The 26779-nt window shown below is 40.7% G+C and overlaps 1 protein-coding gene across 10 annotated transcripts in view; it reads right to left on the bottom strand.

Moving 5' to 3' along the window:
* PCDH7 (protocadherin 7) overlaps positions 1 to 25346 on the bottom strand; it is a 414694-nt gene extending 389348 nt beyond the window's left edge. For 5 of the 10 annotated variants that reach the window (XM_032400146.1, XM_032400150.1, XM_032400152.1 and 2 more), the window contains exon 1: positions 19544 to 25346. In XM_032400146.1, coding sequence (XP_032256037.1) covers positions 19544 to 22735 — 3192 coding nt within the window. In that variant the 5' untranslated portion in view covers positions 22736 to 25346. Of the gene's footprint in view, positions 1 to 12882; positions 13234 to 19543 lie in introns of those variants that run through there. The other 5 variants (XM_032400145.1, XM_032400148.1, XM_032400149.1 and 2 more) reach the window with 2 other exon arrangements.
* Positions 25347 to 26779: the final 1433 nt, after the last annotated feature.

Genomic DNA, 26779 nt, shown 5'->3' with positions numbered 1-26779 from the left:
CTATGGCCAAGGTTGCAAGACTGATGCAGAAGAAATAAATTAAAGCCACATTATAACTTCCTTGTGTGGTAATTGTCAATTGCCAGCCTCCCTAGGAATCACTAAATCCTTCCCAGGGTACGTATAGCTCCTCTCATAACCCTTAACCATACTACAGTATAATTATTCCTTTGCCAGTCTGTCTTCTCCACAAGACTCTGAGCCCCTGCCTTACATTCCAAATACAATGGGACATCAATAATCGGGCATTAAATAAATGAATGAAGAAGACTCATTTGGACACGTAACCTCCAGTTGTCTTACTTAAGGTCTTTCCTGATTCAGGATCATATAGGTTGGTAGGAACACATCTTAGGCAAACTTTGAGTTCTACCTTTGCTTTTAATAATTTGTAGTTACGCCATCAAGGCATATTGGAAATCCCAAATTTGTTAGTCCTTTGTAGCTTTCTCAGTGCGACTGAGATACAAAAACTTAAAAAAAAAAAATTCAGTGTTTAAAATATTCTTATCACTGCTCCACTTGGTACTCACTGACATCTGACTTCCTCTGAGACAGTGAGAAAACTCAGCCTGCTTGGCGGGAAAAATGAAGATAGAGCAAGTGTAAAAGCTTACAGGATGCCACTGCGGAAAGAAAAGAGCAACACCTCAGATATCTTAAACTGACTCTGCTGTAGAGGATCCTGAAGGATCAAGGGAGACACGGATTGCCTATAGTCCAGTGTCTTCTAGGAGACTGCCGAATGCAGAATGTCCGCTTCACTATCATTATTCTAGCAATCTCCCTCCACAACTTGAAACCTAGTGAGATGGTTAATAACTTTTCTAAAAGCAGCTTTCAAAAATGCCAGTATGCCTCCAAAATTTCAATGCTCACTGAACTGATTATTATTATTAGTTTGCAAAGATAAATGTGTGACTAATTTAAAAACAAAATAATTTGACTTTGTGAGGGTATGCGAACGTGCACTCCTGTGTGTGTGTGAAAGAGAGAGATTGAGAGAGTGGAGGGTTGAAGGATCACAGAATGTTATCTTTTACCCTCTAGCACTTTCCTCAAAGCTTGAAATTTTTTTCAGAGCTTTTCAATTATAAGTTTAGGGGGGCAATGTAGGCAATCATGAAAGTACAGAAAAGATACAACTTCCTATCTCTATTCCCTTAGTACTTTTATTTTTTACTATCTTTTGCCTTTGATGAAAAACTTCCTCTCCACCCATTTTTTTCAATTATTCAAAAAAACAGCCCCAGTAAGAAACCAGCTTAAATGAGGAAAAAAAAAAAAAAATCAGCCAAATATTTTTTTTGGCCCCTTGAACAAAACCCTCCTTTTATTTTTCTTTTTGTAACTTGAGACTTTCCTCTCCAGTTCTGAAGTATGTTTCTTTTCCTGTCTTCAATAAGACATTTTTTGCTTTTACTAAAAGTGATAAAATAATATGTCTTCAATTCTCTTGCAGATGAGTGCTAGGAATAAAATGACAACATAACGCTTATTTTTGATAAGAAGATAGTCTTAAAAAAAAACAACAACACTAATTCTTCTAAGAAAATAGGTTGGCTGCAGTGTTTAGCACCATCACTTCATTTTTGCTTAATCTCCCTCCATCCTCCCCAAAGATTGTTTACCATAATATGTAATAAAAATTACATTCATCCAATAGCCAATGATTCACTGTTTGATTTTTACAGCTTCTTACCTTTCCCATGAAGAGACAAATAAGTTAGAAACATGAGATAAAGAAAAGTTGAGTGATCTGCTCCACTTCAGAGATTAAGACCAAAATAAATCTTATAAAACCTGCATCTGCCTCTCAGCCAGATTGTAGCTGCTAATGCAGAGGCATATTGTATGGTAAGGCATGCTTTTAGATGTGAGGATCTTTCTGCATTTCAACATCTCTTTATAGGAAGCAGAATGTGATGAATAGTTTCTTTCTTTCTGACGCTTAACAAAAGCAAAACTAAATTCACAACTCAAATGGCAGCGCTCTTACTAATGCTACAAATCCAAAAAGCACCACACAGGTCAACTGTGAACACAAGGTAAGTTGCACAAGCATGAAGGACACAATAATTGAGGACTAGAAATGTGGCTGGATTTCCTTTGTGTAGGCTTCACACAAATCACTGTCCTTTTCTTTGCATGGAGGCTCTGTGGCCTGAAATGTAGAACTGAGCATTGCTGATGTAGAGAAGAGAAAGGCAGACAGACATATTTATACAGATGATAAAAGTACTATGTACGAGTGAATTTATTTTATAAGCCATATCTGTTCTTCCTTCATATTGCACATCCACTGTCAACTGTAATGTGACACAGTGGGGACACTTTATGTCCCTTAAGGAGGTCATATCCTCTAATGATTAGCAAACAATATTATATGTAATATTTAAAAGCATAAACATACAGGAAAACAAAGGTCTTCATTAAACCACTTCTCAGGCTTAAACAGAGCAGTTACATGATTATAAATGTTTCTTTGCCATTAGGAGTCCCTGCCTTGTGCTGTAGCAACAACTGTCTTGTTTTACAAAAAAAAAAAAAAAATCAAAAAGTTCAAAATTCATAGCAGTGAATTCTCAAGGATACATAAGCACGCATTATTATTACTTGCTTACTGTTTAAAGTAGGTATTCATGCTATTTATTACTGAATATTCAACACAATCCCCACTTACCTATGTGAATAGAAAACACAACTCACAAGGTGTATCCAGGAATCACTTTTTAGAGTGATAATAATATACGCAGAATTTCACAAGGTTCTTGTAATGTGGTTTTGCAAAACACACTTTTTTTCTTCTGTTTTTCCCTCCCTGAAAGTGTACCAATATCTACATTGATGTTTACAGATTTCATAACTGATTGCCCATATTCAGATGCTAAATTTGAAACAGCTTTCCAGCTCAAACCAAACGGTATCTACTTTACTTATACTGTACTGATGTAGTCATTTTAGAATGTATTAAAGATGCCTGCATTTAGTAAGCCAATAATAAACAATGACTAATTTCCAGAGTAGTTTGGCTTTAAGATGGTTGTTTCCAAACGGGAGTGAAACATTTAAGAGAATGTTAAAGAGGTGGTCTGTTGGGTTCCATAAGAATTCAAGTAAGGCCCGGAGGAGAGGAGGTGGATTCCTTACCATTTTATTATTATTTTATTTATTTATTTATTTTTTTTTTTTTTAAGATTTTATTTATTTATTTGAGAGAGAGAGAATGAGAGAGACAGCACATGAGAGGGGGGAGGGTCAGAGGGAGAAGCAGACTCCCTGCCGAGCAGGGAGCCCGATGTGGGACTCGATCCAGGGACTCCAGGATCATGACCTGAGCCGAAGGCAGTCGCTTAACCAACTGAGCCACCCAGGCGCCCGATTCCTTACCATTTTATCCTACTTTCTTTCCATTAGTTGGAAATAACTGCAATGCTGGCAATATTTTGAATACCTATTATTAATGAAACAAAATTCTACAAATTTTTAAGTGGAGTGTGCAAACAACCACCTCAACAATTTGATTCAATAGTTTTAAAGCTTAAAAGGTTTAAATCATTCCAGTAGTATACAAAGATCATTTCAGAGCATAAGATACAAAATTACTACATAACAGAACCCAGAGTTATATTACAAAGGTACATGTTCAGAGACATTTATTCAGTTGAATAAACATTCTATAATAAAAAGTGTCATCAACACATTAAGAAAATGCTGTCATAGCAAAAAATTAGTAAATCATTATTTTTATAAGGAATGTATTTCAAATGGGCTTTGGTTGTACTCATTCACATTTTAGGGGACTGAAAACATGTCTCATAAAGAAATAGAATAATATTATATTTTAAGAGGAAAACTATGACATGATACAGGTCATATTTTAATTGAATGTTTAATAATGAGCAACTAATTTGATGAAAACCAGAATAAATTGCAAAAAAAAATATTTTATAAGGAATTCACTTTTACTTTGCTTTCTTTCAAATGTTGTGAATATTTAGAAACCAAAAACCAGAAAACGAAAAGAGAAACATGTATTTTCTTTCTGGTAAAAGGTAAATAAAATGTATGTTTTAAAAATCTTCTAGGTAAAGTTTTATTCTCTATAAAAAGGCATTTCCTATCCTAAATAAAATGGCAATTTATAAAAATAATGAATTTATGTTTCTTACTTGTATTAATAATATACATAACAGACTATGTGAATACTGAGTGAAGTAAAGAATACTAAGGTAAATGACAAAAAAGGAAAACATATTAATGAGGTGTTCCCAAGAGCAGAGAGTGGGTAGAAGGAGGAAGTGCCTACTAGTCTAAAATCTACCTTCCCATCTTTTGATTTTAACTTTGATTAAGGTTTACAATGGTACTATTAAAAAAAATTGGACTGAGTGACCTAATTTCAAGAACAGAGTATAAAAGATATTAAGATAGGACGGTTGAAACATCACTGAAGCCTTTAAGAGAAATACGTGAATCCAATTTCATTCTCCTAGAACTAGTTGACTATAAATTAGACATGTTCTGTCCACTTCGCATATACACAGTGGTTGAGGGTGTGGCCCCTGTATTTGACCCTCTGCTCGGCCACTTTACAAATTGTGTTGATCATGAGCAATTACTCAACCCTGCTGTGCGTCACTGTCCACATCTACAAACTAATGATAATCAGCTCTATTTCATAGGGTAGTTGTACCTATTTAATGAGTTAATATAAGTAAAATATGTTGACCAGTGCATAGGATATGGCATGTAATATAAGTTTAGCTATTATTATTTATGTATTACCCCACTGAAATGGAATTTCAATGGGGAAAGATTGTTATCTGTCTTCATTGTTGCTTCTCTAGTGTTTAGAACAATGCTTTGCCCACAATTACATAATTGGCATACAATAATCACTCATTCATTGTTTGCTCTGAAATGGTAACTGTATTACCTCTGTGTCTGTACATATATAAATGCATATACATATTATACATACATGTACACGCACACAGACACTAGTTTCTTATTAAAGGTAAAACATTAGAGAAAAAGGCAAGAAGTTTTAGTAATAAAGTAAATTAAATGTTCCTGACCTAATAGAGTGTGCATTGGTTTGGAAAAAATAGGTATTACCATCTTTTGTTCCTAATGCTGTATAGACATGCCGTCTGCATCTAAAATTGATCCTTGTGTTCAACAGTTTAATGCAACAAAAAGCAGATTCAGATGCAATTAAAAAAAAACAAAAAACCTTTAAGTTGATGCCACGATTATTGTCATTTCCCTGAAAAAAAAGAACTGATTAACCTGCCATTTTTAATATACGAGGTCAAATGTAAAATTAGCTCTAGAAGCTTAGAAAGGTAATTCTTAGAAAAAGTCTATTCAGCTGTCATGGTCCATTGCCTAGATATTCTGACCAAAGGGCAGAAAAGAAGGAGTTCCTCTTCCTGACTTTTGATGAGTTTACCCTGTATTACCCTAACAAAATCACCAGTTCCTACATCCCACTGGACATATATATAGTTCCTAGGCTGCTCATTACATATTTTATCACATGAATTTTTAACCTTATGAAGCAAATAAAAAGGCACAGTAAAAAAAAAAATCCTCAATGTGTCCGTGGATTCGTGTAATGATGCAGTGTATTGAATGCATATATATCAATAGTTGGTGAAGAGTCACTCAGAGTATGGGACCAGCTTCAGTACATGTTTGGCAGTTTCCATATGCCATGAGAACTCAGACCCACTGGATCTTTGTCAGACCAATTAAACCACTGTGCATGAAAATCCACTGAGACTCTCCTTAGAAAAGAGGGATTATTAAACCTACATTATTAGAGTGTCAACCGACTCTTTCCCCACTTAACTCCTACTGCTTTTCCTTTGGATCTTAATGCTGAAAATATACTAGAAATGTAAGACTACATATTACTATCATCATTTAAAAAGACCTCCTACATTTGTGGAAAACTTCTTGGACTACTTTATATAAAGATTGATTTTATATTAATTAATATACTTAGATGCACTTATTGGTTGGCAAAATTAAAATAACTAAGATGCTACTTAATATCACAAATCCCTGTGAAGGCTGAAAATTGCAGGAAGCATTCAATGATGTGCATAAAAATTTAGAGTTAATAAGCTAAAAAATGAACTTCAGTTGTATCCCCCTAAAATTCATATGCTGAGGCTCCAAACCCCGATGTGACTGATCTGGAGCTATAGCCTTTATGGAGGTAATTTGGTTGAAAGAAGTCAGAAGGTGAGGCCCTGATCTATTAGAACTGGTGTCCTTAGAAAGAGGAAGGGAGAAGGCCATTTGAGGACACATTGAGCAGATAGCTGCCTACAACCAGGAAGAGAGTCTTCATCACAAATGAAATTTGCCAGCACCTTGATCTGGGACTTCCGGTGTTCAGAACTGCGAGAAAATAAACTTCTGTTACTCAAGCCATCCAGTCTCTAGTATTTTGCTACGGCAGCACTAGCAAGCTGATACTGATTCTCTTTTAAACCTGCTAAGAATACATAGGAGGTATTGTGGACTAGAATAAAATGCATACTGCAACCTATGTAAATTAAAATCTATCAGGGATACTATGCTAAATATGTAAATATGTAAATTAAAATCTATCAGGGATACCACCATGCTAATAAAAATTCTCAGATTTGGTGAGAGAAGTACGTTGGAGGGGAGACGACTATAGGGAGTTAGTGGACCCTGTTATATGGAGAGGGATGGGATCTAGGAGAGATTCTGTTTTGCTTTTCCCCAGTTACATATGTCACATGGAGATAATAATAAGACCCGCCTCTTGGAGTTGTTAGAAAGGAGTAAATACTATAATGTAGTACACCCCTTAGCAGAGTGATTGTTGCAGAATAAACCTCAGTAACTGATGGCTCTTAGAGACTAGTCATGATGGGTGAAACAAAACTTCCCAGGAAAGTTTGCACGGAAGAAGAAATAACTGAAAAAACGATGGAATTTTTTAAGTGTCAAAATGGATGATATCAGATATCAAACTGTTACAAGCCATTCCTAAACCACTTGGTTTACAGCAGTGAGCTCTTTCTTCTCCTTCACTATCGAGACATCAACAGGCACCGAAAGTCTTTCTGATAATAACTAGGACGTGTTGCCGTAGGTAGAGACACACACACCTGTTGCAGCTTAATCAGGGATCGGCGTAACTTTGAAGAAATGAATCAGGAAAAGAGAATAGCAGATGCTTCAAATAAGCAGTAGGACAAATTAAAACAAATGCCCCCCCCCAAAAAAAAAACAAAACCAAGAAACTTTTTAATATAACGGGTAGTGAAAATATGCCAAACGTGTAAATGCATCTTAAGAAGGCTTAGAAAAATTTATGGATGACTAGAAATATTATCTTAAATTGTGGTAATGCTTGACAAAGCCCCAATTGTTTTGTGTGACCCCCCCCATAAACCCTGTCATGTACTCAGAGCGGGAGTTGTTACGTAAAATGACAGAGGACGGTTTCAATAGGCTTCCGGACTCGAAAGGACTTACACAAGGTCACACTGGCCAATCAGTGACAGAACCGGGACAAGAAGGCAGATGTTCAGATTGTCTTATCCAGCTCATTTTCTATTTTGCCAGAGGCCTTCGAGAAGTGAACTACCGAACAGAAGTTAGGAATTTCAGGGGCTCCCACCCAGAACTGTTGTAGCCTGACCTACCATCTGTAATCAGAACTGAGAAGGGGGCAGTGTTAAAAATTCAGGTTTCTAGGCTATAGTGCAGACCTACTAGAATTCAATTTCTGAGAATTGAATGAAATTAGGACAAGAATCAACTACATGGCAATAATGTGGCCACTTTTTTAATTACAGTAGTCTTATAATAATACAAGGGAGAAGGTGAATATGTTGCTAATGCAGTGGTTGTGGGCTTTTCTTTTTTTCCTTTTTTACTTCTTTGTTCCTATCTTTCTCTCAAAAGTATGGGAGCAGAAAATGAATGGAAACAGAGCAGTTGGACATGATATTCCAGACTAAAAACAAAACCCAAACCAAACCGAAACACCTGGTCTAAATGAGAGGAAGTGGGTGTTTACTACTTTTTGACACTAATCTTGCAATCATATCAAGCCATGTACCGTTCTTATGGTTACTGGGGCCTCGGGCCAAAATTCAAGGCCACAAACATTTGCTTTTGTCAGACCTGAAACTCCTTTTTCTGATATAATCTCATTACATCCTGGATGCCTAGCTGGAGTTGGAGACACTTGGTGCCTTAACAGAGTTCTAGTCTTTAAAACTACTGAAGGTTACTCATCCTTCCCCTAAGGCCCTAAGCAGAATCCTCATTTCTTCAGGACTGTTGATCTTGTGAGGTGCTGACCTAGTTATCTGCTTAAAGCAATTTACACCAGGGTGCGCCAAAGACTAAACCCAACTCCTTCAGAAGTCACTTGCAATTTGCACTTGCAATATAAGAGTGCTCCTTAGAGAAGAGTCCTCAGAAGAAACCAACCTCCTACACCTTGACTCAGACTCCTAGCCTCCAGGACTATGAGAAAACACATTTCTATTATTTAAGCCATCCAGTCTGTGGTAGTTTGTAATGCCAATCCTCACAAACTAATACACTGGGCTTTTTTTAGCATTTCCAATAAAAGAGTATTCTCTTAAAAAAAAAAAAAAAAAAAAAAAAAAAAAAAAAGTGCTTCCTTAAAAAATGGGCTCCTAAGGGGTAATTTTTTTTTTTTTTTTTTTTGAGTAGAGTTGACACACAATGTTACATTAGTTTCATGTGTACCACATAGTGATTCAACACTAAGTAGTTGTAAGACATTTCTCAGCTCCCACTTCACTGCTCATCACTCCAAGAGCATATTCTCTCTTCTAGACCTCTTTCCTTAGTAAACTAAGTGCATGTTTCTCTTTACAGATATTCCAGGCTCTCACCTTTAAAAGTGACGCTCACCATGGGCTTTCAAAATAAAAATGGAAACTTATACTTTATCGGTGAGCATGCATTGGTACAGTGAATGAATAATAACTGCAAGAACATATAAAGTGACAAATACAGACACTCATGCCTATGCTTGGGCATATACGTATCTATTTTTTCCATAAGGAAAGGGATAATGATAAAGATAAGAATCTGTACAAGATGAGAATAAGGATCACAAGAAAAATACTGAAAACCAGCGTGTTGGCATGTTTCTTCATACCCCTTCAGAATATATCAGAACTCTACTGGGTGAGCAGTGCCTCCCTTACTTGCTTTGCCTAGTCACTTAATAGTTTAATTTTATCTTTTTTAAGGGTTTGGTGTTGACACCACCACCAAGGAGGAAGGAGAGAAAATGAGAGTATTTCTCATTTGCTACTGAAATGAGAGTCAGACCCACACAGAGAAGGCAGGGACTCTAGCCAGCCCAGCAGGTAGCCTTTTATCATGGAGAAGTCCATCCAGCAGGGAAAGAAAATAACAATTAGGACACTCAGAGTCTGATATAAAAGTGGACATACCATAGTCCAGTAATCCAATATGAAGGGATCTTCAGGATATCTAGCATCAAAGCCCAAGCCCTTTGTTTGTTCAACAAATATTTCTGAGTGTCTCCTATGTGTTAGGCGCTGTACTATGCACTGGGAATACCATGATAGACCAGACAGATTTGGAGGCAGTCCCTGTGAGTTTCGTGTATATACCTTGCCTACCTTGCCTATTTTTGCACTGCCTATCTATGTAGAGACTTGTTCTAGCCATCGTTTTAATTATATGCCAAAGCCTTGCACTGTGTATTAAAGATTCAGCAAATTAATACAATCTCTATAAAAGGAATGGAAAAAAAATCACACACATCCAAGAAAAGTGTTTTGCAAAGTTATAGATTGAAAATTATTCCCAGAGACATATTTCAAACTGTGGATTTACTTTTTAAGGGCCTTGGATTTTTCTAGAGATAGCCTCAAAAATATAGTTAGGCTTAAAGTGACTTACTCAATTCTTAAGGTGTTTGTTTGTTTTAAATCACATATGGTGTTTACAAATCCAGTTAATTAATTAGATCTGCACATTATACCCACAGCCTTTTTGTTTTTTTGTTTTGTTTTTGGTAGTATTAATTGCAGTTTATGACTGCAAAAATGTTTGACAACCTGGGGCATGTTCTAAGGAGTTCTTCTGAAGTGATTTCACCCAGATAAATCAGAAAACAGACCGTATTCAAAAGCACAGATTTCACAACTTTCCCCAAGTGCTCGCAGTACACTTGAATTCCGACCTGATATTTCTTCAAAGACTTATAAAGTTCTTAAGCTAGTTCCATCAGTCATAAATAAATTGTTCCTTGTTTCAGTTTCCTCACCTCAGAAATAACAATGGTGCTTTTCCTCACAGATTGTTCCAAGGAGCAAATGAGCAAAACATAGCATTCAACGCTTTGAAACTTAAGAAGCATGATGCAAATATAATCTATCATTTTCTGCTCCATAATCTTCTTTATAATATATTAATTTCATGAGGATAAAGACTCTATTTTATTATTTTTTGCATAGCCAGTACCGGTGCTGATATTAGATGTGTTAAAAGTGATTAAACCAGTCTCTAACATTCTCATTTTCTTCTCTAGATTTTGTGATGGAAAATAAAATATTATCTTATCATTTAAAACAAAATATCCCAATGCTGAAATTTATAGGGTATCAGGTAGTTTGTTCTCAGTCTGTTTCCATCTGTCCACAGGCACCTCCCTACATGGTAAATTCCAGTAATCACAAAGGAGGCTGATCAAGAGACCCGAGGTGGATGACGACTGGGAGCAAGAAAGGTGGAGAAAGAGGGAATTTGTGCAAAATAGGAACCAAAGGTGACATGTTCAAAGATTAAAACACACACACAAACACACACAGAGAAATGATCATAGGCTTTTCTCAAGCTTTTTGCTGGTTGATGAATGCTTCTGGAATGGTATGCTGTTGATGATTCTGATTCAGCTCAATAGTACACTAAAATCTTTGGGAGTGTTATTTTTTTGTTTTGATTTATTATGTTTTTCCAATAATAGCCATAGTTTCCCACCCAAACAAACTGCATCAGTGGTTCTGAACCCTTTTCAACTGCTTCCACAACAAAACACATTTTTTTCCATGGCAACCAAGAATAGGAACACATATACACAACTGAAATAAGGAGTGCACACAACAACATTTACTCTTACTATATGGGTGATGTACTTGGAATGGTTGTGTTTTATTTCACATCTTTCTAATTGTGGTAGAGATGCACTAAATTGATTCATGCCTCAAAAATGTGTTGCAACTCAAGTTTTCAAAAGGCTTCCTTAGAATGTTCTTTGTGAAAGTTTTTATGTATATCCTCTCTATGTGGTTGCAGTTAGATTATCCCAAAATTCTGGACTTCTTTCCTCTATACTTTGTTTTCGAATTGATATGATTTGTTACAGGATTCACACTTTAAGTATACCTAAGGAAGTTTACTATCTTTGATGAGGAAACATGACATTTTCAAGAACCAGGAAGTGGTAACTGTTCTTTCACCAGCTTCTTATACTGGTCCTTGTGCTCAAAACAAATTGAGAACTTGAGGATAATTAGGTTTTATTCAGGAATTTCACTACAGTTTCAATAATATTTCTGAAAATGTCATTTTTGCAAAATTAAACAGCTAATAAAATAAAAATCTTGAAATATATACATTAGAGATTTACATGGGTTAAAGTACATTTCCTATCACTCTACATTTTAGTATTCTTCCAATATTTATTTATTATTATTGTTTTTTAGAGAGGTTGTGTGTGTGTGTGGTGGAGGGGTAGAGGGAGAGGGAGGGAGAGAAACTTAAGCAGGCTCCATGCTCAGCGCGGAGCCCAACATGGGGCTCAACTCATGACCCAGAGTCATGACCTGAGCCAAAACCAAGATTTGGATGCTAAACCAACTGAGCCACCCAGGCGCCCCAATATTCTTCAAGTATTTATTTATTTTTATTAAAGGGCTTTTATATTGACAATAAATCACCAAAAAAAAAAAAAAAAAAAAAATCCCAGGAATCTGGCATTCTTAGTATTTCAAAACTTTTGGAAAACTTCGTAGGGCAGATGATATGGTAAATGTACTATAAATTTATCAAACTTTACACACAGAACACTTATGTTTGGGCACAAAAACACATACAACAAACAGAGACAAATATATAAACATGGAGAGTTAGAGGGACCACCCAGTGGATTCCCTGACTTACCTAGAATACTACTTACACAACTAAAATTCAGCCACTCTCTCTCTCAACAATATCTAAATTCTGAATTCTCGGAAGCAGCCTGAATTTATGTTATCTGACATCAAATAGAATAGCCTTCAGATAAATGTACCACAAAAGCAGGAAGCCACAAATTCCTTCTGAATGTTACTACAGTGACTTCAGGAAATCTAAGTGAAAGATTGCAAATTTTCTTAAGGAATTTAACAACAAAAACTTGAAAATTCTATAGCTAGTACAGATTCTTTGGTCAATATTTCAAGATTAAGGATAAACCAGTCCATTGGCAGTAACTGCTTAATACAACATTAATCTCTCAAATTTGTTTTACAAACAATACTTTTCATAAATATTGCTCAAAGTCCTTGCATATAGATGTGTAGGAGCACACACAAATACACACAGTGCCATCTAGAAATACACATGCAGAATGAGCAGGAGACACTATATTTTATTCTAACACACTATCTCACTGGCCTGGAAAAGACTGTGATTCCATAGCCCTTTAAAAATATTGATCAACTTAGGATTTTATCAAAAGTTGGTATTTAAGGTATTACAGACAAAGACTCAATAGGCTTAATTTTCCTAGGTCCACACAAAGCTAGAATCTCAAAAGTATTGTTGAAATGTGCCTTGGGATTTTTTTTTTTTTTTTTTAATTTCTGCTAACCACCTCTTTGAGAATGGAATTCCTGGTGATTTAGACATCCATTAGTAGCACATTTCTTTATTAATACTGCTTCTTTTATAAGTTTATTTATTTCAAAAGTATTTTTCCTTAAATGAGGGGGAAAAAAAACCTTGAAAATCCAATGCACAACAAGGGAAACAAGCAGTGATTGGCTGACACCCCACGGCCAAGGGCAGGCTCCAGCAGGTTTCGGAGTAGCAAGGTCATCAGAGTATGGTGCATAATGGAGCATCATATTAGAGTGGAATTCAGCCAAACACAGTAATGTATGGATGTAGACGCATCTGAAAAAAGGAAAATAAAGATTTATGCAGATTTAAAAAAAAAAAAAAAAAAAAGCCTGAGGAAGAATTTTCCCCCAATGTCTTATACCCAATCAGAATGCTGTGGTAAAGGTTTTGTTGCAGAGTATTTTTATTTACAAATTATCTGTTTGTAAATAATAAAAATGCTCAGGGGGAAAAAAAGTTAACTTGTCAGATGAATCCTACTCAGAAGCTTTAATAGTTTTTTTGTTTGTACACAGCATTAGAGTTCAATACAAACATCACCAAACTCCTGAAAATAAACCTTTATTCTGCCTTTAAAACATTAATTCACCAGAAGTGATAATTAAGATTAGTTTTAGTGGTTTCAGCTCAATTCTTCTTGGAATGTGATTTCTCCCGCAACACTAATGCTAAATAAAGCACTGTGTAATGTTCCAAAACAGAGTCCCTGCTTTAGAAAAGATTCTAAGGGCTTTTAAAATAAATAAGAGAGAAAAGTAAAGCTGACTCAAGATCTATATGAACAGATCTTACTATTTCTATAGAGTCACAGTAAATAAACGGATGGGGAACCTTGCTATAGTCTAAAAACTGCTTACATACAGCTTAAACATAAAGCTCTAAACAATTATTATACTAAATTTCCAGCATAACCTCCACCACCATCCTGTCCCAGGAAAAGAAATGATGGTAAAATATCTAATAGCATGGGTAGCTATTGTGAAGCAATGGTTGTCACACTACATTCAGTTTTTAAAACAGTTCAAATTTTATTCTTGAAATTAATATACTCAATCATTAGCATTTTATCACTATATAAAATTTAAATATGATACACTAGAGTGATTAATTGCCTAACAAAGGAGGCAATCCAATTGAAAAATTTAAAAACTGTCACATTTTTAAAAAAAATTGCTAGAAAACAAATTTAGAGGAAAACTTAGTTCACGATTGTGTGTTAAGGACGCTACGAAGGTAGAACACGCCTGCAGAGTTGGCAAAACGTAAAGGAGCATAGAAGGCAAATAAAATCATCTATATTGGTGCAAAAGGTAAAAGATTATCCCAATTAGAATGCATATAAACTTCCATACACGCTGTATAGAAAGCTTCTATTAATTTCAATTAAAATTATGTTTTTATTGAGGAGATACTAATCCCAGATAGGAGCTTACATCTGTTGTCACGGTTCTGTTAAAATTAAAAATTCTGTCAATTAACCTGTTGAATATATGTTCTAAACAATGTTAAGTTACTTCAATGAGTGTCATCAATTGCTATTTTACATAGGGGAAAAGAACCATTACCCTCTTTTGAATATCTATAAAATTTGAATTATAATTTCCCCAATAATTTACAGATAAAAACTAGAGCCTAAAACAGAATTCTATTCTATTGCAAAAAAGTCAGTCTTCATAGCCAAATATATAGTTATACAGACACAGGTAAATCTCAGCAGATTTCTGTCTCTATTGAAAGACATACAGAGAAAGTTACATAAGTTCAATTTTATTCCTAGAGGTAGTATGATAAAAAAAAAAAAAAAGAAAAAACAAAAGCACTGGCCTCTGCATTCCATGACTTGTATCCACATTGGATCCTCAATAATCTTGTGATCTCAACCTAATTACTTTACCATAAAGGCCTCAACTTCTTAAGTTTCATTGCATCAGTCAAGGAACCAGCAGAAAACCAAATTCACACCCCAATGGTACAAACAGAGAAAGTCCTCAGTCTCTCTTCATATAAAATGAAGGAACTGGTTTGGATGATATCTTTTAATTCTAAAATGTGATGACTCCAGTGATTTTAGATACAAACACTAAATGGTCGATTATATCTTCTTTCAATTTTATATGTGTTGAAAGTTCAAATATGTTCCATATATTAATAAATGAATATCACAGTGAAATAAAAGTCTAATGGCATCATAGTTGGTCTATATGAATATATCTGTGTGTTTGTGTGGAGAAAGAGATACCAGGTGTACACTTTTCCACAAATACTGTATGTAATTACTCAAAAATAGAAGATAATAAGAAAGAATGATTTTGCTATATTTATCCAGCTGCATGATTTACTTAAAATCTATAAATTGACTCTGTGGTCTCATGTCTAAGTTATTTATTGACTTGGGGTAAGTTTGAGATAAGTTTCAAATTGTCATACTTGGACTCCCATAAAAATTTATATATTCAAGGTAGATCAAATCAGTGGATGACCCTTTCCTTTCGCATAGACATCCAGAGATCTAGGTAATGTTGCTTTAGTACATATCTCCTGACTAAAGATGTAACCTTTCATCAGTTATTAGTCACTTGTCTATTATATCAGGCCAAGTGTAAGAGAAATTCCACCATATGCAGATGCACTGTACCTCCTAAAAGTGTTTTTGGTTATACACAGCAGAATCATATTGTAGAAATTATGCTTATCAAATTGAAACTAGAAGCTGTGGTTGGCATCACTCTGAAGACGCATTTCTACTGTAGTATGTATGTATGGTGTAATGTATATACACAAACAGATTGACATGTAGTTTTCTCAGTGCTGAAAACTCTAATAGATGATGGCAAGTCATCCGTTTGCTTCCAGACTGGAAGTAATTTAAAAAAATAATTTCTGCCATCTTTTTAACTGAGTATACAATGAATATATTGAATACAATTTGATCAATTAAAGAGAACATTATTCAGACTACATTCTGCAGTTCCAAAGGCAAGGGAAACTATCACTGGACTTAATACGAATTTTTCTTGAGTATTTCTGCATCAGCTACAAATGGATTTTTAAATTAATGTTTATTCAAGCTGTATCTTCTCTACTCTTGCCAGAAGTAAAGTACTTTGCTTTCCATTTACTAAATACAATAAAATTTTTACTTGCCAGTGCATTATCTAAATAACAGCATGGCATGAATAAACTCAACAGGACCTAAAAATAATAAACAAAGTAGTAACTATACTTTTATATGCTTACTAATCTTTTGGAATTATATTATTTTTTAAGAAAATTGAAAAATATTTAACACATAATAAAACTCTGAAGATTAAAAAGTAAGTAGGAAAATAGAATGCCTCTGTCTTTATTTTACAAGTCAAAAGCACAATTGTATTTCCAAGTCACAAAACTTGAACAACCACTAAAACCAGGTTTACCAAGCAAAGGAAAGGTGGACACTTAATCTCAATAATGTTGTCAATGATCCACATTCTGCTCAACTAGACACATTATTTACTTGAGAGCAAAGGCTTTTGTTTGAACTGCAAAGGCCTGAACTATGGAAACCTGGGCTACATCATCAGTTTTGCTAAGGTGTGATTTTCAGAAAAGAAAAAAAAATATAGCAACTCTGCAACACACATCTAGATTATGCCAAAGAGGAACTATAGAAGCTTGATTTGAAAATTTCTAGACCCTGTGAAAACAAACCAAAAAGGGGGAAGGGCATTATTTACAAACTTATTTCCACAAAGCTATTTAATTTATTACAATATAACCATTAACAGGATTTAGGAGCAACACTTTGAAATGTCTAATTCTTATGAAGATAAGAACACTGTAAACAGATATCACTTCCATTGTATCACAGGTAAAGAACTATGGTAAGGCAATTCAAGAAAATTATAAATAAAATGAAGGCTTTATGTCAGATGAAATCTCTGATTTTTAATTAATCCCTATCATAAGGAATTAAAATATGGCATCCCTCAGGGTTTTCCTTAGATAAATTCAGTATCAAAGGGGGGAATTATAACAAAACCTTGTGTTCTTTATTTTATTTTATCTTACATCAAATTTAACCACAGAAAATACATTTTGGCAGTTGTATAACAATTAAAGTTAATATCTTTTTAAAATGAAAATAGAAAATCATCTCCTTATGGTACAAGCAAAAATCAGAACAAAAAAGATCCTTTTTATTGTGTCAGATGTCTAAACAGAATGTAACTTTGTAAATGGATCCCTTGTCCCCTGACAGCAATATTGAAGAGATGAAGAGTATCAATTACTATTACTAATTACATTAAGGGGAATGTGTTTCATTCTCCTTTATTTCATTTTGGCTCAGCTATTTATTATGGTTAAAACTTTACACATCTTTTGAATACTGAACAACATATAAGTTTTCCAGTCACTTTTGGCAAACTGCATGATTTATACCGATGGCTTTGCAGGTTTTCTATTTTGGTATATGGACTTCTTTGTTCTGTTAAGAGTCTACCGCCATACATTAGTTTATTTATAAGCCTATCACTTTGCCTTTTAAACAGGATGCCACAACAGTCTTGATATTGGCTGTCTTAAATGCTCAAGAATATAGAGCCAACCTCATTTGATGAGCCAAATAAAGCTTAAGTGACAGCACAGATCATATGAGGGCGTTGTATAAAATATCTATAAATCTGCCACTTGGTATGTCCCCTCCAAAGTTTAAGATTACACAATTTAGAATGCAAATGTCATTCAGCCACAGGACAAAACATCCTATTAGGTTTACAGCGAAGAAGTAAACATTCTGCAGAAAGATGTCTTCACACACGTTTGCACTACAAGTTATCATTTTCCAAGGAAATTTCTGTAGATATAAATTTATTTGTGGGTGTTTCTAAGTCGATCTTAAAAATGTAGTATTATTTTAACTAGATGTGTCCTTGTTTACAAAACTGATAAAAGTACCACAAACAAAACAAAAATCTTCTTCTAACTCCAGGTAAAGCAATAACACAATAAATATAAACCCTCCCCTTAGTAAATTTCAGGTTAAAAGAAATAAGTAACTCAGGCTCACCGGCATCACATATTTTCAAAAGCCATTTAATGTAATGAAGTTCAAGCCTGCATTTTCTTGAATTGCTTTGACAATTGGATATAAAACCACGTTAAGTCTGTTTCTCCTTATCCAAATAGCTACAGTAAGGTACTATAAGTAGCAAATATTTCTTTAGGAAATTGATTTTTAAAACTATGAAAGTGATAAAGAATTAGTATCTCTTTTCTATGTCTTCAATGAGCCCATCAATAATATCTTTAATGATGCTATAAAACAAGTTTTTCTTTTGCCTTAATTCTTCTCAGATTGCACATTCCACATGCAAAGCATATTTAATAGAAAAACTATTATTCAATATTATTTGACAGTCATAAATGTGTTTTTTGAGATGAGTTCTCGGGATAAGAAATATATGGTATTTTATTAGTGGGGTTGCTCCAGCATTAGACACAGCAGTTTCCAAAAGGTTTTACTGGCTGAGTGTCAGACCTTGGTGGGTGTAAAAAGTAAACTTTGTAAGCATTACATATATCACACAAGCAAAACTTCCAAAAATAAATTTTCTATTTTCTGAAGTTCATCTCAAAATATGCTTTTTTAAACTGTTTCCACATTTCACTGAAAAACAACTGTATCAAATATTCCATATAACCTTAATAGTGTCAGGACATCACAATGCAGACCAAAATTTTCTTGTACACAGTGCATCAAACAAGAACATTTCTGTTGCTTGGCTTAAATAATAAAAGGGTCCTGTACTTTACTTTTGCTTATAAACTTTTAATACCAAACATGAAGAATGCAAGTGCTAACTGCATAGCCTCACAGAAGTTTGTTACAGACACTGAAGTATTAAAAATGTATACGCAAACAATGAATCATGGAACACTACCTCAAAAACTAATGATGTAATGTATGGTGATTAACATAACATAATAAAATAAAATTTTAAAAAATGTAGTTTTGCATGATATTTGCATACCATTAAATATTTTTAAACCAACATTTATGTCAAAGTAGTCAGTATTTAAGTATCTCAGACTTGGTACTATATTTGCATGAGCCAGCCTCCGTGATCTGTAAAATCCTACATAATACATTAACACAGTTAAAACTTTTATAGTGTCCAATTTGCATAGGCACCAGTAGTAACTTTAGAAATTTTCTCCCTGGATGTAATTATCCACTTAGTAGTCACAAAACAAAATAATTTCAGGTCAAAACTAACCACCCAAACAATATATACATATTTATCTTGAAAACAGAAAATGTAGGATGAATTAGTACTGTCAAGTATGAAGTACTGCCTATTTTGAATATGTTCTGAGGTAGCTTAGTAAACACTGGTTTGGTAACTTGCAAAATGCAACGGTGCACCTTGCGTAGATGGCCTGTATTCAATTAATGATATATGAATTAACATTAAATTACTGCCATTAAATTTTTAAATAATAGCTTAAAAGAGAGAAAACAAAACTTCACAGAAGATGCTCTGTCTCAGAGTTATTAGCCTTTTGTGGGATATTTAAATATATTTGGAACACATCTTACCTGTTTGCTGTACTTGTTATTGGTTTGACAGCTGTATTCAGAGCAGTGATCTGATCCAATTGAAATGTTGTCTCCTGCTCCCACAAATGTGTTGGCTGGTGGTAGATCTTGTACGGCCTGGTGTTTTTTTCCTGCAGTTGGTGACTGGGGGTGAAGCTGGACAGTAGGCAACGGAGAACTAGATTTGTAATGCCTGGCCAGGTCAGGACTGCCGGGCCCCCCGTTAACGGATCGGTATCGCCCCATGCTTGGGCTGTCTGACAGCTTCTCATTGACACTATCATACCTCTGTCCATTTGGTTTAGAAGCTTCTACAGTGACAATGCTGCTGTAGAGAGGCTGCTTAGACTTTTTGTTTTTCTTGTCCTTTTTAGGCTTTTTAGATTTGTCGTGCTGCTGGGGTGTAAAAAAGTCTTCATGATCTTTTTTGCCAGCTTCATAGCCATTTTTATTTTTGGACCGGCAGTACCTCGCCATCACTACGATTAAGATGATTAGAATCACTGTCATAATTCCAGCAACCACCCCAATGACAATACTGAGTCTCTGTTTGCTAATTTCATAACTTGGGTCACCAGCTATATCCTGGGTGAGTGGGGTGTGCAAACTTCTGGCTATCTGGGAGTCAATCACAGTTGCATTAGAAACACTTTCATTGACAAACACATGCACCAGAGTCGTGGTGGACTGGGAAGGCTGTCCACTGTCATTCACTTGCACCACCAACCTGTGCAAGCCATAATGCTTTTGGGTGAGTTTTCCCACTAAGGAAACCACACCACTGGTGGAATCAATCTCAAACAGCTTGAAGGGATTCCCTCCCACAATGCTGTAGTTAAGGTCTGCATTGATGCCATCATCACTGTCTGTTGCCAACACTGTAGCTACTACTGTCCTGACATTACTTGAAGGTGGCAGTAAAGTGTAGGAAATGTTTCTGGGAAGGGTAACTGTGGGAGCATTGTCATTCTCATCCATCACAAAGAGAGAGACTGTGGCTGTGGCTGATCTGGGAGGATCCCCCCCATCCACAGCCTTGACTCTGAAGGTGTATGTGGTCTGATGTTCCCGATCAAAAGACATTGTGGAGTAAATGGTCCCTGTGTCATTTTCAATGGAAAAAATGTTACTGTTTTCCTCTATGTAGAGGCTCATCTCGGCATTGCGCCCCTTGTCTGCATCCATCACCGTGACCATCCCCACCGGGCTGTTGGGCTGCAAGTTTTCTTTCACGTAAAAGGTGAAGACGTCCTGCATAAACTTAGGGTCATTGTCATTCTTGTCAGCAACCTGCACAATCACCGTGGTGCTGCCCTGCAGCACTGGGATGCCTTTGTCTTTGGCATTAACTTTAAACTCATACCTGTCTGTCTGCTCTCGGTCCAGCACCGTATTGACAAGGATGTCCCCAGAATCAGGATCGATGGCAAAGATCCCCATCACGGAGGAATCCAGAGAGTAGGCAATCTCCGCGTTTTTCCCACTGTCCGCGTCTGTCGCCAGCACCGTGGCCACCCTCTCTCCAGGGATGTTGTTCTCTGGAAAGTAAACCTCCACCACGGACTGGCCGAAGAGGGGCGGGTTGTCATTGGTGTCCCCTACCTTGACAACCAGGGAGTTGTTGCTGGAGAGGCTGGGGCTGCCCGAGTCCACCGCCACAATGACCACGCTGAATTCCCGGGTGGTCTCATAGTCCAAAGGGGCCGAGGTGTGCAGAAAGTACTTTTTCTTGTTCTGGTCGCCCTCTGTGTCGCTGGCCGGCTTGAGCTGGAAGGGCACGTCACCCACCACGGTGCAGGTGACTACCCCATTCTCGCCTTGGTCTCGGTCGGACACCTGTACCAGTGCAATGGGGGTGTCGACCAGAACATCCTCGGCCACGTTGGCCACCCCGTCCTTGAGTGGGATACGCCCGATCTTGCGGATTTCAATGGACGGAACATTATCGTTCTCGTCCTTGATGTTGAGGACCACTGTGGCCTTGTCGGTCTTGGGGGGCTGCCCGCGGTCGCGGGCCATGACGGTGAAGCGCAGCTGGTTCACCTCCTCGCGGTCGATACGGTGCAGGACACTGAGCCAGCCGGACGTCTCGTCCAGGCGCAGCAGCCGCCGCACGGATTCGGTAGCCGCTCCGAACACATACTCGATCTGTCCGTTGACCCCCACGTCCAGGTCGGCGGCACGCAGCTGCAGGATGGGAGTCCCTGGGGCGCTATTCTCGGCTAGGTCAGCTTCGTACACGCTCTTCTCGAAGCGGGGACTGTTGTCGTTCACGTCGGTGATGAGCACCCTCAGGATGGCCTGAGAGGAGCGAGGCGGGTCGCCACCGTCGCGCACCCGCAGGGTCAGCTCGTAGGAGTCGCGTTGTTCCCGATCCAGCGCCCCCTTCACGATCAGCTGTGGCTGCTTCTCGCCATCCGGGGTGTCGGCCACCTGCAGTTCGAACACGCTGCTGCGGCCACCGGGGTTGGTCCCGCCGCCGCCCTCTGGTATGTCCGGCCGCCTCTTGGAGCCGCCGGGGCCGCCGCCGCTCGCGCCGTTCCCGCCGCCCCCGGGGTAGGGGGCGCTGTCGGCAGGCCCAGCACGCCGGCCTTCGCCGCCGCTGCCGCCGCCGCCGCCGCCGCCACCGCCCCCGGGCTCCTGGAGCAGCTCGTAGCGCTCGATGCCGTTGCGGCCGAAGTCACGGTCAGTGGCGGTGGGTAGCAGGTAGAGAGTGCCCACCGGCCTGTTCTCCTCCACCGTGAGCGTGAGCACGGGTGACGGGAAGGTGGGCGTGTTGTCGTTGATATCGAGTACGATGACCCGACCCTCGAACAGGTCCACCCAGCTCTGCGAGGGCCCGATCACCGACACTTCGAAGTCCAGAAAGCACTCGTTCTCGTCGAAGATCATCTGACACTGGGGCAGCTTCTCGCGGTCGATGCGCCGCTCGCTCGTGCTCAGCTCGCCGGTGAGGTTGTCGATCTTCAGGTACTCCGACCCCGACTCGAGGCTGAAAGTCACCTCACCCGAGCCGGTCACGATGCCCAGGTCCGAGGCGACGTTGCCGATGCGGACGTCCGCTGGGCCCTCCTCGGCCAGTCGGTATCGGAGGAGTTGCTTGGCGGCCGCCAGGCTGAGCGAGAGCGGCAAGAGGAGACAGCAACCCAGGCACCAGCCGCGCGCCCATCCCGCGGTCCGCATCCTCAGCATCTTCTCCTGCTGCTGCTGCTACTGCTCCTTCTAATCACAGCCCCCTCGGCGCCCCCCCTCCTACGGGGCCGACCGCCTGCCCTCCTCACAATCTTCTTCTCTCTCCGGGAAAGGAGGGAGAGGAGGGAGGGGGCAAGAGCACCGTGCGGAGTCGGCCAGGGGGACCAGCGATAAATCCTTCTTCTTTTTTTTTTTCCTTCTGCTTCTTCTGAAAGTTATTGTTTCATAATTCATGCAATGGGTGCTAATCGCCCGCTCGCCGGCCGCCGTTCAGTCGCAGTACTCACAGTTCACGGGACACTGCGCGCCGCGGGCTCGGCGCCCCCCCAAAGTCATCCCCGCAGCGGGCGGAGGATCCCGAGCTCCGGTCCCCGCTCTGTCGGATGGGGCCGGAACCGCTCCGGCAGGCGGGCGGTGGAGCCGGGAAGCGGCGGGGAACAAGCCTGCAGCCTCCCCCGCCTGCCAACCCCGTTCGTCTTTGCTGCTACTCGAGTTGAGTCCAATTCACGTTCCAGCCACTCACTCCAGACCCAGCTTCTGCTCCGGCTGCCCAGGCAAACGTGAGTTGCTTCCTGCACGAGGCGCTGGGGCCAGCAACAAGCCAGTCTGAACTCTGACTCCGCTCTGGCAGCGGGGAGCCACTCAACAGATCGAGAATGAAGAATCCCTGGCAGGTCGCTTCGGGCACCGTGCAGTGGAGACCACTCGCGTCACACAGCGGTCCGCGTCCGGGTCCCCCCCGCGCGCCGAAGAGCAGTCCGAGCCATCTTCAGAGACGCCCAGAGAGTCAGTCCCTTCTCACCCCCAAGAGCTCGGGTTTCTCTTTTTTTCTTAACAACTCTGCGCAAGGTCATTAGTCACGAAGCCGCCGCCTGAAACCGCAGCAGCCGTTCGCCCGCGGGGGCGAAGGCTGAGCCGTGCGCACCGCGCGGTGCCCAAGTTTGGGTTCGCAGCCGCAGAGTCCGTGCCTTTCCTCACCTGCATTCGGCCCGCAATTCCGAGCACTGGGATCTGCAGCGCTGTGCGCGATTCAGGGAGGAGATTGCAGGCTCTCTCTCTCCCCGCTCTCTCTCGATCCCTCCCCTCCCTCCCTCTCTCTCCTCCCTCCTCCTCCTCCTCTCTCCTCCCTCCTCTCCTTTCCCCTTTCCCCTGCTCCCACTCTCTCTCCTGCACGCTCCCTCTCCTTCCTCCCAGTCCCAATGCTGGCAACTCGAGCTGAACTTGATCCCTTTGCAGTTCAAAGGTGAGCAAACCAGGCTCGGTGCTCAGGCGACGTTGGCCTGACGAAAGCCCCTGGCCGGGCTCCCCCAACGGCAATTAACAAAGATGCCCAATTCTGTCCGGATTTCCGAAGAAAAGCCAAAGGCGCTGGGGAGGGGGTGAGCGGGAGGTGGAGTCAGAGACAGCTGCCAAGTAGCTTAAAAAGAAAAAAAAAAAAAAAAAAAAAATCCAGTTTGCCAAGGGGAGAAAAAGTGCCAGTCGGTTGTTGCCTCGGAAGTGCCCTGGCACGGCGGGTGAATTCCGCAGTTGTCTCGTCCCCTTTTGCGTCTGGGAGAGTCTGGTGCGGGCGCGCTCGCCGCCCCTTGGACTGCCAAGGCTCAAAGACGCTGAATGGCAAATAGGAAGCTCCCGCTCGCTAGCCGCGAGCCGGAAACCCGCAAGTTTGCCCAAAGTGGTGGCTGCTGCTGGGAGCTCGCTGGCTGGCTTGCGGCTCAAGCTTGTCCCTGAAGCTGCTGCTGCTTGAGGCGGCGGCGGCGGCGGTAGCAGCCTAGCCGCGGAAACTACACACTCCCGGAGAGGGAGGGAGGAGGGTTGAGGGGAGGAAGGCAGAAGGGAGTACTAACCAGCCGGCCCGCTCCGGAAAGCCCAGCTTCAGCACCGGGGGCCACTCCTTGTGTGCACAATCCAGCCAGTCCCCGTCCCCTTTAAGCCAAAGCCTTTCCCCCTCTCCCGAGTGAGCGCAGCCACAGTCCTGTCGGGGGACTTGCTTTCCCTCCCAGGGGCTGGTAAATTTCCTCCTCTCCCTAATACCGAGTGCGTGTGTGAGAACACTGAAGCGGTGTCAGGAAAGGTTTCTTTTTTTTTTTTTTCCTCCCCCTTCTCAGACGATGCCCCCCCACCCCACCCCACCCCGAAGTGTCTCCGTTTAGCGATTTAGCATCTTGGTTAGGGCATGGTTAAGGGTGGCTTAGGGGATCCTGCGTAAGCCCAGGGAGCCACGTTGGTGTTCTGAGAAACCATGATGGGCTGCAGTGGTTAAAAAAAAAAAGAGAGAGAGAGAGAGAGAACATCAAACTCCAGAGAGAGCCAGAGAGGGATCCTTTTTTGGGAGTGCAGACTTCGGAGGGCTGGGGTTGGGGGTTGGGGTGGTGCCTGTCTTTGTTTAAATGCTTGGCATTCCTGTCATCGTGCTTGCTTACGGGGGTAGACCGTGTGTGTGTGTGTGTGCGCGCGCGCCTGGGGAATAAACACATGTTGGAAGCCTCGGTGTTATTTTCTGAGCAGAAACCTGCAGCCTTTAGTAACTGGCAAAGTGTAGCGTCACCTATCTGGATAAAAGGGAAATAAACTTTAATGGCAACTTTGTGTACCGAAGTGTCCCTAGTTCCGTTTCTCTCCTTCTTCTGACTTTGTGCCACTCGATCGTACGTGGTATTCCCCCACGCGAAGCTTCCCCAGTTTTCAATCACGGCCACTCAGCCCGCCTCATCAGATCTCAGTTGTGCTTGTGTTTTTTAAAACTGTAGCCGTTTGCTCTTCATTTATTTCAGTGGCTAAGGGGGCCCGCCAGGATTAAGTGGGCTGAGGCGGGCAGGAGGTATTTGGGGACAATCTTACCATCTCAAGAGAGCAAAGAGGCTGCTGCTGGGATTTGGTTGGCTCTCAGCTCGTCTGCCCAATCTATAGGCATCGAAGGGCCTCCCCTTAAAGGAAAATTTAAGATGAAAAGAAGAAAAAAGAAAGAAATACGTCCAGAGTGGCTACTCTGCCTTTACGAGACCTGTGTGTGGAGGCAAAATGATTTAAACAAGACAAACACCAATAAAGTCTACGAGCAGATGTAGCGCGCGGTTGTTTGGGCGGGCGCAGGCAGCAGAAATGGGGGGAGAGGTGGCTGAGACTTCCAAGGTCTCCCTATAGGGGATCGTGGAGGCGCGGAGGATGAAAGTGCCAGGGAGCGGGCGAGTATTTTCCAGTCTGCTAAAGCAGCTGCACTCAGGGTGTAGCCGCTTCTCCTCCCCGGCCAGGACAGGAACCCGGCCACCCCCACATTCCCCAAGCCTGCCGCCTCCCGAGTCTCTCCGCTCTGTATCTGCAGCATCAGCGAGAAAAACCCCGCGCGCAGACTCAGTGCACACCGCCGCAGTCTGGAGCCGGGGGGCGGGGGCGGGCGCCGCAGCGTTTCCTTGGCCCGCTAAGTGGCTGTAATGCTAAATCCCCTTATATTTGGAAAACTCTGGTTTATCAGAATTCTTGCCTCCCACGACACCCGGTCCCCCCTTTTTTTTCCAGGGTCCAAGATGAAAGAGGGAAGCCTTTTCTGCTCTGCGGCCTTGCGCCCGTGCATTCCGATGCGCGGCAATATGGTGCAGTGCACTCACTCCCCAACCGCCTTTACTAAGATTTTGCAAACTTCTGGCAGCCGCGTGGGCACAGACGTTGTACACTCACTCTTCCCTCGCCAGACCATAAACTTGAATAAGCCCCTGAGCATCTTCAAACGTTCGCCCACCGCTCCGGCGCGCAATCTCCAGGCGCACACTAGCGAGGGGCGAAAGAGTGGGAGGCTTTTCCCCAGAGCGCCGCAAATTTCTTCCCAGATGACGGGGGGTGGTGTGTGTGTGTGTGTGTGTGTGTGTGTGCGCGCGCGCAGCGCGTCCTTCACAGTGGAGTGGTTTCCTCATTGCGAGCGGGAGGTAGTCTCCAGTCTGCCCTCCCTACTCATCCCGACCAACTCCGCTGCCGAGCCAAGCCAGCGTGGGAAATGGGTCCGACGTGTGCGGCATGGAGAACAGCGCGCCAGACAACCGGGGCCGTGAAGCC

The sequence above is a fragment of the Phoca vitulina genome, unplaced genomic scaffold (assembly GCF_004348235.1).
Source record: "Phoca vitulina isolate PV1807 unplaced genomic scaffold, GSC_HSeal_1.0 scaffold3, whole genome shotgun sequence".
NCBI lineage: Eukaryota > Metazoa > Chordata > Mammalia > Carnivora > Phocidae > Phoca > Phoca vitulina.
This window is presented reverse-complemented; position numbering and strand designations above follow the sequence as displayed.